Consider the following 15,243-nt stretch of genomic DNA (forward strand, 5'->3'; position numbering starts at 1 on the left):
TTTGATTCTGTTGTAAATGGGATTATTTTCTTAATTTCCTCTTTGAATTCATTGCTACTGTATAGAAATACAACTGATTTTTGTGTGTTGATTTTGTGTTTTGCAGCTTTGCTGAATTTGTTTATTAGCTCTAACAGGCTTTTTTGTGTGGGCTCTTTAGGATTTTCTACATAAAACATCATGTCATTTGTGAATAAAGATAGTTTAACAGTTTTCTTTCCAATTTGGATGCCTATTTATTTTATTTTATTATTGCCCAGTTGCTCTGGCTAGAACTTCAGTACTGTGTTGAATAGAAGTGGTGAAAATGGGGGCGTGGGGTGGGAGGGCACCTGGCTGGCTCAGTTGATAGAGTATGCAACTCTTCATCTGGGGGTTTATTAGTTTGAGCCCCGTGTTGGGTGTCAAAGATTACTTAAAAATAAAATATTTGAAAAATAAATTAAAAAAAAAAAAAGTAATAAAAGCGGGAATCCGTGTCTTGTTTCTGACCATTTTTCCTCCTAAATAACTGCCTGCTTTTATGATACTGTTTGTTGAGTATCCTATACCTCTCTCCTTCCTCTTCCCCCCATTTGCCATCTTTGTAATTTGCGAAATTCCTATATTGGGTGAATGAAGCCTGAGCAAATGCCTGTATAATCTGATCTCTCTGCACTTGTTCATCCCCATTTCTTGTATTTTCCTCTCTTAAGCACCACAGGTTTTGTGTTGCTTATACTTCTTGTAAGATACCAGTTATTCATGCTTTCATTTATGTTTTATGTACCTTCACATCTTTGTGACTTTGCACAAGCTGTTTTTTCTACTTAGACATGTCATTCCCTACTTGTTTACGTGGCATACTCCTGGTCATTGTTCAGGTTTACTCATGCACTGTGATCTTCACTCCCCCAGGTGAAAATAAATCCGCTTTCTGTGTTTATTTTATTTATTTGTGTATTCTTTTTTTAGTTTATTTTTGAGAGAGACAGAATGCAAGCAGGGGAGGGGCAGAGAGAGAGGGAGATACAGAATCTGACACGGGGCTTGAACTCATGAACCAGGAGATCATGACCTGAGCCGAAGTTGGATGCTTAATCGACTGAGCCACCCAGACAACCCTCTGTTTATTTTAAATGTGAGCATACTTTTCTTATGGTACTTATTAGACTGGCTCCTTGATAGTCTCATGAAAATTCTCAAGTTTGATTATAAAAAAAGAGAAAGTCATTAGATACAGTTGTACAAATAGCAGTAAACATTGACAGTAAGAATAGTGATAGATAATGATAAGTGGACATAATTTTCCAGGTTCTTAATCTCATTCAGTAGAGGCTTTTTGTTGTTGTTCTTATTTATCATTGAAATGACCAAAATACAGTGATAAGAAAAAAATCTACATTATTATTTGACATGAGAGAAGGGTCCTACCCATATATTTGAGACATAGACGATTTTTTTTTCATTTTTATTGAGAAATCACTATACATTTAAGGTATACAGCATGATGGTTTGATTTACATGTATTGCAAAATGATTACAGTAGGTTCAACTAACATCCATCTTCTTGTATAAATCCAATCAAAAGAAAAGAAAGGAAGGAGAAAATTTTCTTGTGATGAGAACTTTTAGGATTTACTGTCAACATTTCTCTGTATCACACAGCAGTGTTAGCAATAGTTACCATGTTGTATTACCTCCCTGGTACTTATTTATCTTGTTAACTGGAAGTTTGTATCTTTTGACCACCTTCCTCCAATTCCGAAACTGAGGGGTTTTGATAGTAAACAATGTAAGCATCCACAAAAACTTGGGTAAGAGCTGATGCCTACGTTTTCTTTGAAGATGAACAAATGTTAGGCATATGAAAAATTCAGCTCCTCAGAGACTCAACGGGGTGCCTGTGTGGCCCTGACTGGTTCGTGGACTCTTAGAGGTCATGATCTCAGTTTGTGAGACTGAGCCCTGTGTCAGGCTCTGCACTGAGAAGCCTGCTTGGGATTCTCTCTCCATCTCTCTCTCTCTCTCTCTCTCTCTCTCTGCCCCTCCCCTGCTTATGTGCACGAGCTCTCTTTCTCAAAATAAATTAATAGACTTAAAAAATTTAAGACTCACTAGCAAAATAGTGCAAAATACCAAGTTAGCTTGACAAAAATCTCTGCATTTGGGAAAAAGATTTTTAAACTGAATATTCTGAGAAAGCATTTAAAACACATAAAGGTCTCAAATCTTTGTGATAGGCAGTTCTGAAAGAAAGACCCTGAGGTGATACAATGACCAAAGAAATAATGGAAGAATACCTCTGAGCTGAAGAAAGCCTTGAATTTCAAGATCAAAGGGGGCCAGAAAGTCTTCACCAGGAATATATTTAAAAAGCAGGAAAACCTGCATGAATTTCTGCATGCATCTTGATGACTTTTCTAAGTATTCAGGATAAAGAAAAAGCCCTGCAAGGTAGAAAAACAAGTAATCTTTAGAGAAGAACCAATGACATTTGCATCAGACAAATGCACTCTGACATTGGATGCCAGAAGATAATGGAGAAATGTCACCCAAGAGCTGAGAGAAATGGAATAGGTGTAGAAAGTAGGTTTGGGCAGTGAAGCCAAATACAATCTAGAGTTAACGCTAAATAGTTATAATTATAGTTGTAAACCTTACTTAAATGATAAATATTTGTGAAAATAACTGCACATGTTAAAAAATATGGATCCAAAGTTCTAGCTTATTTCAAGAAGATTTGGGGGATTGAGCTGTAGGAAGAGAGAAGTGAAACCTATAGTAATTGTACTATGTATTTACCAGTAGGGATTTATTAATAGATATTTTCACATTAGTAGAAATATATAAGTCCAAACATGCTTTTGCAAAATTTTAAGACTAATTCCTGGTAAAATAGGAATGGTGCTTTTACTTCTAAATTACTGGAAGTAAAGAGGAACAAAGAAAACGTGATTAATACAGAAAAAAACGGGGAAAAGGAAATAAGGAAGCATAACATAGAAAACAGCTAATCGTTTCTGGGTGAAAGAATAAATCAAGACTGCCATTAAAGACTCTAGCAAATAATGAGATGACACTATTCTAAACTTAGAGGATTTGAAGTTTAGAAGTTTGGACAGTCTTTAAAGTAAGAAAAACAAAAAAGTATTAATGAGCTAAGTATTTTATTCAAGCTAGAAGAATGATAAAATGAAACAAAGCTTTAGAAGGGCAGATTGAATACACAGGAAAGGTAGAAATGAATGAGTAAGCATTTCCTCTCCCCTTCCAAATAGTTCAATTTTACCTATGATTATAGCCCTAAAACTAATGTGTCATTGACAGATATTATGTAGAGATAAAGTATAAAACACCATTCCCAAATTTATTCTGGGGATATAAAGAATTAGTAACACTATATATAGTGTTATATAGTGTTACATAGTTATATAGTGTTACTATAGTAACACTATATAGTAACACTATAGAATTCATCCTCATTGATTAAAGGACAAAAAAAAAGTGTAGTCATATTGAGATCAGTTAAAATTAAGCAACAAAAATTTTTTGAATACTTAAGAATATACTTAGGAAATGTGTTGGGTTTTACAGTTGCACCAAAAACCTTAAAATACCTAGGAATAAACCTAACCAAAGAGGCGAAGATCTATACACTGAAAACTATAGAAAGCTTATAAAAGAAATTGAAGAAGACACACACACACAAAAGAAAAGTATTCCATGCTCTTGGATTGGAGGAACATACACTGGTAAAATGTCAATACTACCTGAAGCAATCTACGTATTCAGTGCAATCCCTATCAAAATAACACCAGCATTCTTCACAGAGCTAGAACAAACAATCCTAAAATTTGTATGGAACCAGAAAAGACCCCTAATAGCCAAAGCGATCCTGAAAAAGAAAACCAAAGCTGGAGGCATCATAATCCCGGACTTCAAGATGTATTACAAAACTGTAATCATCAAGATAATATGGTACTGGCACAAAAACAGACACTCAGATCAATGGAACAGAATAGAGGACCCAGAAATGGGCCCGCAAACGTATGGCCAACTAATCTTTGACAAAGCAGGAAAGAATACCCAATGGAATAAAGACAGTCACTTAAGCAAGTGGTGCTCGGAAAACTGGACAGCGACATGCAGAAGAATGAACCTGGACCACTTTCTTACACCATACACAAAAATAAACTCAAAATGGATGAAAGACCTAAACGTAAGACAGGATGCCATCAAAATCCTTGAGGAGAAAGCAGACAAAAACCTCTTTGACCTCGGCTGCAGCAACTTCTTACTCAACACATCTCTGGAGGCAAGGGAAACAAAAGCAAAAATGAACTATGAAAAGCTGCACAGTGAAGGAAACAGTCAGTGAAACTAAAAGGCACCCGACATAATGGGAGAAGATATTTGCAAATGACATATCAGATAAAGGGTTAGTATCCAAAATCTGTAAAGAACTTATCAAACTCAACACCCAAAAAACAAATAATCCAGTGAAGAAATGGGCAAAAGACATGAATAGATACTTCTCCAAAGAAGACATCCAGATGGCCAACCGACACATGAAAAAATGCTCAACATCATTCATCACCAGGGAAATACAAATCAAAACCACAATGACACCACCTTACACCTGTCAGAATGGCTTACATTAACAACTCAGGCAACAACAAATGTTGGCAAGGATGTGGAGAAAGAGGATCTCTTTTGCACTGCTGGTGGGAATGCAAGCTGGTGCAGCCACTCTGGAAAACATTATGGAGGTTCTTCAAAAGATTAAAAATAGAACTACCCTATGACCCAGCAATTGTACTACTAGGTATTTATCCAAGGGATACAGGTGTGCTGTTTCGAAGGGACATATGCACCCTGTTTATAGTAGCACTGTCAACAATAGCCAAAGTATGGAAAGAGCCTAAATGTCCATCGATGGATGAATGGATAAAGAAGATGTGGGATATATATATACAATGAAGTATTACTCAGAATCAGAAAGAATGAAATCTTGCCATTTGCAACTGCGTGGATGGAACCGGAGGGTATTATGCTAAGCGAAATAAGTTGGTCAGAGAAAGACAAATATCATATGAGTTCACACATATGAGGACTTTAAGACAGAGAACAGATCAACATAAGGGAAGGGAAACAAAAACAGGGAGGGGGACAAAACATAAGAGACTCTTAAATATGGAGAACAGAGGATTACTAGAGGGGTTGTGGGTGGGGGGATGGGCTAAATGGGTAAGGGGCATTAAGGAATCTACTCCTGAAATCATTGTTGTACTATATGCTAACTAATTTGGATGTAAATTAAAAAAAAAAAAGTAAAATTTAAAAAATTGTATTAAAGAAAAAAAAATGGATCCTACCAGAGCAGTAGGTAGTGTTCGCATTTAAGCTGCTGAACAGTTATTTAGTGCTATAAATAGTCCCAAGTACTATGCTAAAGATTTTTCTCTTAAAAGAATAAAGTTATTATAAGAATTGAAAAAAAAAAAAAAAAAAAAAGAATGTGCTTTTTACCTTGTTGGCGCAGGATATCTCCTGCCCATTTCCACCCCTGACCCCTAGTGGCAAAACCAGTACCCAGGGCAGGCAGACGTGAGAAGGACACAGGTCAGCAGAGCCCTTTTTATCTGCAACCCAGCCCAGCAATTTCTGCTTGTTCTCTGGCTGGAACTGTGTCGCATGACTATTCTTACCTGTATTGGAGACTGGGAAATACAGGTTTTTAGTTGGGCTAACTGTAAGTTGGAAAGTAAAATTAGGAACTTTGAGTCAAAAAGAATGGATATTGGGATAGGCGACTAGTATGTACCTCTGGAGCTGCTTTTTTAAGTATTGGATAGGTTCTGTGTTGAGTCGACTCTAGTCTGGCATGGTGAAAAAAAAAGAAGTATTAGGGGTTCTAGTCTTCCTAAATGCACTGAAATTAAAGAAAGGTAAAGAAGAACAAATAATAACATTGGAAATGAGAGAATGGACCCTGTAAGAGTTATGTGGTTTTTTATTTTAATTAACTGAGAAAATAGAATGTATTTGTTATGAATATATTTCTTAACCCAAGAACTTGGCTGTTTTATGGTGTTTTGTAAATTAAAATTTCTTCCCTACCTCTATACTTGGGGCTCCATCTATTTAGTTGTTTTTTTTTGTTTTTTTTTTGTAACATCAGTAATGATTTGTCACAGTGTACACAAATAAGTGTGTTTCTTTAGGCTAAAAATTGGAATCAGAAACTGACAGATAAACTTAATTGTGGAAAATAGGTTTAAATTTTTTTTAATGTTTTATTTTTGAGAGAGAGCGCGAGTGGGAGCAAGTAGGGGAGGGGCAGAGAGAGCGAGACACAGAATCTGAAGCAGGCTCCAGGCTCTGAGCTGTCATCACAGAGCCCAACATGGGACTTGAGCCCACGAAGCTAAAGATCATGACCTGAGCAAGATCATAACTGACTGAGCCACCCAGGTGCCCCCGGAAAATAGGTTTATATGTATAACACAAGCATTGAAGAAGGGCTCATGTAATGGAGGGACCCTCTGTGCCCAATAAAAAATTTTTTTTTCTTAATTGAAGAAGTTCTTGATATAATCCGGATAGCAATCCCTTATCAGATACATGATTTGCAATGATTTTTCTCCCATTCTGTGGATTGCAACAACTTTTCAATCTGATTTTAAAACTATATAGCATTAGAACTGATATTATACTAGTATTTATTAGAATTTTAGTTTATTTTAAAGTAATATATGAACTCAAGAATATATAAATATATGGTTTAAAACCCAAATGGCACAAAAAGTGCCCAATAAAAAGGAGTTAAAAGGACAGGTTACTTTGGAAAGAAAGAGGGGCAGGGTAGGGGTAAAGCCTTTAGCTATATCTGATTTATGGGGTTTTCTTTTTTTAATTATGTAAGTTTCAGGTGTACAACTTTACTGTTTGACATCTGCGTACATGACAAAGTGATTACCACCACAAGACTAGTTACCATCCATCACCATGCAGTTGGCCTCCTTCATCCATTTCACCCACCCTTAAACCCCCTTCCACATAGGTAACCTCTAGTTTGCTCTCTATCTGTGAGGTTTTTATTTTGTTTTGTTTTGTTTTTAGATTTTGCATGTGAGTGACTCATACAGTATTTGTCTTTCTCCTGTGACTTATTTCATTTAGCATACCTCAAGGTCTATCTATGCTGTAACAAATGGCAAGGTTTCATTCTTGTTTATGGCTGAGTAGTAGTCCATTGTTTTATTTACATATATTTCGCATCTTCTTTATCCTTTCATCTATCAATGGACGTTTAAGTTCTTTCCACATCTTGGCTATTGTAAATAATGCTGCAATGATGTGTTTTATTCCTTTTCTAAAAAGATTTGAATGAGATACTCAAAAGTGGCAATAAATGTTTAATTTCACTGATGGTAACATGAATGTGATATATATTTTTGTTTGATAGCTTTCATTATTAAAACAACTCTTTAGTTACATAAATCTGTACCCTTCCCTAGATGTTCACTTTTCCTCCCTGGAAGTTACTAATTTCTCATCTTCTTCTAGAAGTATTCAGTGTATTCTCAGGCATATATATGTTTGAGTGGAGTGCTGCCTCCCCCCATGAGAGCCTATTCTTTTGTACTTTCTTTCACTACACAGTGTATCTTTGAAATCCTGTCATATCACTGTAGCACTTGGTGTCCTTTTTCCTGATTCCCATGTATTCTGCTGCGTTGGTGCATTGTGATTTATCTCCCCAGTTCACTCCTGAAGGACACTTAACATTCTTGCTAATTTTTCACTGTTATGTACAGTGCACATCCTTGAGTGTACATCTTCACACATACCTGTGTGGCTGTGTGATATAAAACCCTCCTAGAGGGTAAGGAGGGTGAATCAAATTTATGATCTTATTAAATCATTCTCAAACATTGTATCTGTGTACGTTCTGTCAGTCATGTATGAGAATGCTTCTTCACTCTTATCTGCATAGTTTTTCGGAATTTTTTATTCTCACCAATTTGTGTCTCTACAGTTGATACAGAAGAGCTATTAACAAAACCATATGTTTTAGTATTATTTCATATTAATATTTTTTATCTTACTAACTTGCAATATGAAATTATTTGTACTTTGTAGTGTTTCAACTCTATAAAGTGTTTCAGATTATGCAAATAAATATAAGCTGAGACCTGACTGTTTAATTTTACATATAAAATTTATTACTTAATGTTTAAGAATGTTTATAATTAATGTGTGGAAATAGTTGACACTTTTTCATCTTTTCAGCTAATTACAATTATTTGTTAATGCGTTCATGGAAAAGTATTTGAAACTGAAAGGTAGTATTTCTTTTTATTTTTTTTGAAAGGTAGTATTTCTAGCCAACTTTTTTTTTTTTTTTTAATGTTTATTTTTTAGAGAGAGACAGAGTGCAAGTGGGGAGGGGTAGATAGAGAGGGAGACACAGAATCCTAAGCAGGCTCCAGGCTCCAAGCTGTCAGCACAGAGCCTGATGCAGGGCCTGGACCCACAGACTGCAAGATCATGACCTGAGCTGAAGTCAGATGCTCAGCCAGCTGAGCCACCCAGGCACACCTCTATCCAACTTCTTATATGAGATTGTGTAATTTTGGTACTAAAACTGAATAAATAACATGCAAATAGAAAATTAGAGGTCAGTTTAACTTAAAAACATAGGTGCTTACATTTTAAATTAAATAATGATGGTACATCCAGAATAACAGTGGAATATTATTCTGCACTAAAGAGAAGTGAGCTATCAAGCCATGAAAAGACATAGAGGAAACTTGAGGTCATATTACTAAGTGAAAATCTGTTAATTGTAATTTAGCACATTACCAGAGTAAAGGAGAAAAGCTATATGATCACTTCCATAAATGTAGGGAACACATTGAATACAATTCAACACCCATTCATGATAAAAAAATGTTTAGTTGACTAGAAGTTGAAGAGAACCATCTTAATTTGAAAAGGGTATATCGATCAGAAACCCAAAGCAAATGTTATGTTTAGTGGTTAAACCTTAGAGGCAGTTGTTTACAAATCAGGGGAAAAAGTATGTCTATTTGATATTGATTAGGCAGTCCTAGCCAATGAAATTAGATAAGTAAGGGAAATAAGAGGTGTGAATAAATAAGAAATATGAAATATAGGGAAGAGACAGAATGATCACTATTTGGTTATATTGAGAAATTCAGAGTCACTACAAAATAATAGAGAGCTCAGCAAGATTGCTGGATGAGAGAGAAGCATTAAAAGTCCGTAGAAGCAATTGTGGTGTGTGTGTGTGTGTGTGTGTGTGTGTGTGTGTGTGGGGGGGGCAGATTGCATTTTCCAAAGTAGCCAAACCAACATACATTCTCTGCACACACAGTGTGACTGAGATTTCCTCCCACTGACAGGTGGCCTGTGTTTCACTACTCTTTGCATCTTAGAAGGCTCAGTGGGTGAAAATACGAACTATAAAGTTACCTGTTCTGAGGCTGGTGGCATATAAGAGGGTGTGGAACCCACAGTAAGGTCATTTGCTAAGTGACTTCAATAATTTATTTATGCTTAATTTATAAAATTATCTGGTGCCTAACTTAAAATGCTTTTTCTCACATGTAATAGTGTGACCAAAGACCCAATTAATTTTTGCTGTTAATGCACACTTTAAAACAATTTTTTAATGTTTATTTTTGAGAGAGAGAGAGAGAGAGACAGAGTGTGAGTGGGAGAGGGACAGAGAGGGAGGCACAGAATCTGAGGCAGGATCCAGGCTCTGAGCCGTCAGCATACTTAACCGACTGAACCACCCAGCTGCCCCTCACTTTTTACCAGAATTCTCAGAAAAACGTATTCTATTTGGGTGAAAAAACAAATTGGGTGATACACCAAATAGCTGAGTGCCTAGCGCAGCTGTGTCCTCACAGAATTTCTTCCATTGTAGAACACAGAAAACTGTAAGGGTCCTAAAATGAGCTTCTGGCCTAGTGGTGGTTGCTAAGCACTTATGGCTCTAGAAATAAAATTTGAGGATATTTCTGGACTCAAAGTAACAGTAAAGTGGCATAAGGATGAAGAAATAGATTAAAGGTTTTTTTGTTTTTTTTTTAATTTTTAATGTTTATTTATTTTTGAGAGATAGAGTGTGAGCAGGGGAGGGGCAAGACAGGGAGACACAAAATCTGAAGCAGGGTCCAGGCTCTGAACTGTCAGCAGAGCCTGACACGGGGCTCAAACCCACAAACCATAAGATCATGACCTGAGCCAAAGTCAGCTGCTTAACTGAGCCACCCAGGTGCCCAAGATGAAGAAACAGATTAAAGTTTTAAGGTAGAAACTCCAAAATAGAGATGGGTATTATTGAGAGTTTAGTCAGAAATCTGAGTGTGATGTGTTTAGCCTAGATACCTCCATTGCATTAGTTCTGTATTACATAACGTGTTTAAGGTTACTTGTAGGGGTTGGATATTGCATGGCAATATATAAATTCATCAAGAGCAGAGACTTTGGTGCCTGAACGACATTTGTTGTCCAGCCACTTACTGGTTTTGTGACCTTTGACAGATTGTTTTATCTCTCAGAGTCTGTCATCCCTCACAGGGATAACTGTTCCTACCAGTGTTGTCAGAATTGAAATAGATAACGTAGGCAACGTGCTTTGTGTTGTACTTGGCATATCATAAGTGTTCAATAAATGTTACTTTATACTGGCTGGGAAGGTATCTGTTTTGCTATATACAATTTAAGAGGAATATTAAAATATATTTTTGTTATTTTAAGGAAATTCGCAATGAGTCCCATGACTATCCTCATAGAGTGGCCAAGTTTCCAGAAAACAGAAATCGAAACAGATACAGAGATGTAAGCCCATGTAAGTATTTGTGGTTTTGTGTGCACGTGTATGTTGGTTTGTTTTAGGCAGGTTGCGGTGAAAAAGTTTGGGATAGGGTTGATAAATACAGTGGTTTTTTTTTTGCATATTAACATAATAAACGTTCTTTAAGGAAAAATTTCAAGGTCTAGAATAGAAGGAAGGAAAACTGCTCATAACTCATCCTTCAAACACAGCCACCGTTACTTTGGTGTACTTTCTACTAATCTGTTTTTCTTATGCATAATTTCCTTTCTTTAAAATAATTGTAGTCATATATGTGTGTATGTGTATTCATAAACATACTTCCTTTTCCTATTATTCCATAGGCTTTATAAGATTTACTTAAAATATTTATCCGTATAGTTTGCTTTTTTCCCCAAATTATAAAAGTTGTATGTACTCATTGCAGAAAACTTTTAAAACAGAAATATGTAAAGGAAAAAAACCCATAATTTAAAAACAAATAAAAACTTTTGGGTTTATATTCTTTTTTTTTTTTTTCTGAACAAACATATATACACATTCTTTTAAATTTAAAATTAGAATCCTTCACATATTGATTGTAGCTCTTTTCCCACATAGCAATACATTATAAACATTTTCCTATATTAAATCTTTTAGTGGCTTTAATAGTGGCTTTGGATGTGCCATTCTTTTGTGTAACGGTTCCCTTGTGGTTGACCATTTGGATTCTGATGTACCCACTCATGTACATGCAATGATGGTTCGGTGTTAGTGTGCTGAGTCCTCCTGTATAGACTGAATAATCTCACTCTATTCAAGGTCGCAGATTATATACCCTTATGTATGTTGTATTCCTTGTTAGAAGGGTATGGACATTCCATTGAAAATCTAATTACTGGGGGGAAAGTCCATACTTTATTTCTTCCATGAACAATGTTTTTCCTTCTGTCAACCAAGTACATTTCCATGAAAAGTATGTTAGCTAATTTTGGACAAATCAGATGGACTAATCTGTTAAAATATTCCATGTCTGTTATCAATTACTTATTAAATACTAGGTTTCTCTTTCCATATGGTGTGGGTGTGTGTGCAGGGAATGGGGTTGTGGGCAGTGGTTGTAACATTTAGGTGCTCCTTCACCCTCTTCAAATTTCTGGTTGAATATCCTTGAGCTAGAGACACTAATCTCCAGTGTTTACCATGACTTTGAAGACCCTGTGTTCCAGGTGTACACTTTGCTTTAATTTAAAAAAAGAAAAAAACAAAAAACCAAACTTCTTGTTGTGATAATTGTAGATTTGCATGCAGTTGTGAGAAATAGCACAAGGGTATCTTCGCCTGGTTTTCCCCAGTGGTAACCTCTTATATAACTACAACCAGGAAATCCATGTGGATGCAACCCATTCAGATCTCCCCAGTTTTACCTGCACTTATTTGTGGCTGTGTTCAGTTCTCTGTGGCTCTGTTACACGGTAGAGTGTGGGATCACAGTCTGGGCACAGACCAGTGGACCAGCCCACCACAAGATCCCTCCCTTTTGTGGCGCCAGCCACCTTGCTCCCTTCCTCCTATTCCAAGTCCCTAGTTGCCCTTGTTTTTTTACATAAATCTGTTGTAATTGCAGTCACTGGATATGATAATTGATGTTTGAATTCCCTGATTAGTTTGATCAAATTGATCTAAATAGAGGAATTGGTAAAAATTGGAACTGAGATGCTTAAAAGTAAGACATTTGTAACTTAAATTCCTCTCAAGTATACAAGTCAATGAAATGGTTGTGATTTGTCTCTTAAATGTTAGACTTATTTACCCAACTACCTGTTGGACAGGTCAAGTTGAAGGCTGCAAGGAGAGCTTGGTTTTTACCACGTGTACTTAGTAACCCTGCCTCCATCCTCACTGGCTTGGGCTCTTTTTTCTGTATGTCTTCTCAGCAAGAGAGCCATTCGCCTTGTATGGGTACCTAGTATTAGGGACAGGTGTTTCTTCCTCAGAGGAGGTGTGGCCCCATGCCCCCTGCTGTCTTTCTGGCCACTCTCTCTATATATAGTGGTCTCCAAAGCTGCACTCTGCTATGGGCATGCCACTCAGTGAACCCTGTCCCTGCATCTTCTCCTTGTAGAAGCCTGGCTTTCCCTTGAGTAAACTACCTTTCTGTCTTTCTTAGGTAGAGGCTATTTGTTCTTGCTTCCCCTGTAACCACAGAACTTCCTAGTCCAAGCCATTACTCTCCAACTTGCATATTAAAATGATCTGCTCTGAGACTCATGCCATCCAGACACATCACACTGCTGCCCTTGGATCTGTCCCAACTTCACAGTCCCCATGTCGCAGCCTCCTCTCACATGTTTGCCAAAGCCTTGAATGCTGAGGACGCCGTTCACTGTCTTCCTCTTTGCCCTCTCCTCTCAGTACCTCTTTCTTTGTGCCTGGATGGCGTCGTGTCTCTGGGAAGGAACCATGTAATGCCGTAGACTTACAGTTCTGGACCTCTCAGCTCACAACCTGAAATCTTAAACGCCGCTATCTTGACGGCTACTTTCTGTCTTCTTAGCCCTTGACTTCACCAGGATCTTTAGTTCCTTGATTTTTTCACCTATTGTAGTACATTACTTCCTTCCCCACCTTACTTATTACTTAATGACTTTCTTATTGTTCTAATATGTTGGAAAAATAATCTCTGTGGGTCTGTAATTCTCTCTAACCCCGTGAAACTTTGCCTCAAGTAGTTTGTCATTCAGCTTCTGTAAGCTATCGTTGGGTTCATGTGTGCACTTGGGTAAGCTTGGGCACTGATTGGACCTGGGGTGCCTCACTGTCCTCCTACACACCGTTGTCATTCCCACTGCTCCTCCGCTCTGGCTTGTCCCAGAGGAAGCCGGCTCTCAACCCACCTTCATGCCCACTACTCTCAGAATGTGATCTGCCTTCAGTCCTGCAGAGAAACATTTTAAAAATCAGGAAATAACTCTTCAGCTTCCACCACCTGGAAAGTTAACATCTCTCTGCACTCATCTTAAGTCCCAGGAGAAGAACCTCCCTGCTCTGATCCTAGGTTTGTATCCCAATGCCTCATTCCTCCTCGGGGACCTCATTCTCTGTCATTACCACTCTTAATTGTGTCTTCAACCTTTTTCTCACAGCTCCTCTTCCTTATTCTGTAAATGTGCTTCAGCCTCTTCTCATTTCAACCCTCTTCTCTCATCTCGGCCCCACTTGTCCTATTACCTGTGTGGACATAAGCATGTGCACGCCTGTGTGCACAGAGTCTCAAAAGAAGACACCATACTATTTGCCTCTCCATCCTCATCACCTATGCATTCTTCAGCCCATGGTTCTGCCCCAACCTCCCCACTGAAACCTTTATTCTGAAGTACCATTTTCAAGCTTTCTAGTTTTGAAATGCAGTGAGGGACTTTCCAATGGTTTCTTTTCTTATCCCTCTGTGACTTTTGATAATGTTGACTCTGCCTTCCTTCCCTAAAACCATATTTTTTCTAATTTTGCTGTTACTTCTCTGGCTAGTCACCCATTTCAGAGCTTACCTTCCTCGGTTGACTTTGTCTTCTTCAGGGTTCTGTCTCTGTCTCTCCCTCCTTCTCACTCTTAACACTTATATGTATGAGTGGTCTCATTCTGTGGGTTTGTTACCATCTTTCTGCTTATCACCCTAAATCTCATCTTCAGCCTAGGTCTCTCCTCTCAGCCCTAAACCCATTTATGCAAGGCACTCATCTCTGTGTGGATGTCCTGTAGCTGCCTCAGACTCAATATGTCCAGATACTGAGCTAGCATTCCTCCCACACAGTCCATTGGTCCCAGCCCTGAGACCTGCTTTTTTCCCCATCCATAAATGGTGCCACTGTTGGCACATTTACTGCAGCTAGAAACTCAGACTCCTTTCCCATTCAGGTCCCATATCTACTTGATAACTAAATAATTATAATTCCATTTTCACAATGTGTGGGTTTTTTGGTTTTTGGGTTTTTTTTTTTTAGATTTTATTTTATTTTTTTTTAATTTATTTTTTTTTAATGTTTATTTATTTTTGAGACAGAGAGAGACAGAGCATGAATGGGGGAGGGTCAGAGAGAGAGGGAGACACAGAATCTGAAGCAGGCTCCAGGCTCTGAGCCGTCAGCACAGAGCCCGATGCGGGGCTCGAACTCACGGACCGTGAGGTCATGACCTGAGCCGAAGTCGGACCGACTTAGTGGCTTAACCGACTGAGCCACCCAGGCGCCCCTTTAGATTTTATTTTTAAGTAATCTGTATACCCATTGTGGAGCTTGAACTCACAACCCCTGGATCAGGCATCACATTCTCCACCAACTGAGCCAGCCAGGCATCCCCCAGTGTGACCAGTTTCTGGTATCATTACTTTTTTGGAACATCCTCCTCTTTCT

General features: G+C 37.7%; 1 protein-coding gene across 3 annotated transcripts in view; it reads left to right on the forward strand.

The window, feature by feature from the left end:
* PTPN2 (protein tyrosine phosphatase non-receptor type 2) overlaps positions 1–15,243 on the forward strand; it is an 86,110-nt gene that overhangs the window by 12,266 nt on the left and 58,601 nt on the right. For all 3 annotated transcript variants that reach the window (XM_042909445.1, XM_042909446.1, XM_042909447.1), the window contains exon 2: positions 10,780–10,870. In XM_042909445.1, coding sequence (XP_042765379.1) covers positions 10,780–10,870 — 91 coding nt within the window. The remainder of the gene's footprint in view (positions 1–10,779; positions 10,871–15,243) is intronic.

Source organism: Panthera leo, chromosome D3, assembly GCF_018350215.1.
Source record: "Panthera leo isolate Ple1 chromosome D3, P.leo_Ple1_pat1.1, whole genome shotgun sequence".
Lineage (NCBI taxonomy): Eukaryota > Metazoa > Chordata > Mammalia > Carnivora > Felidae > Panthera > Panthera leo.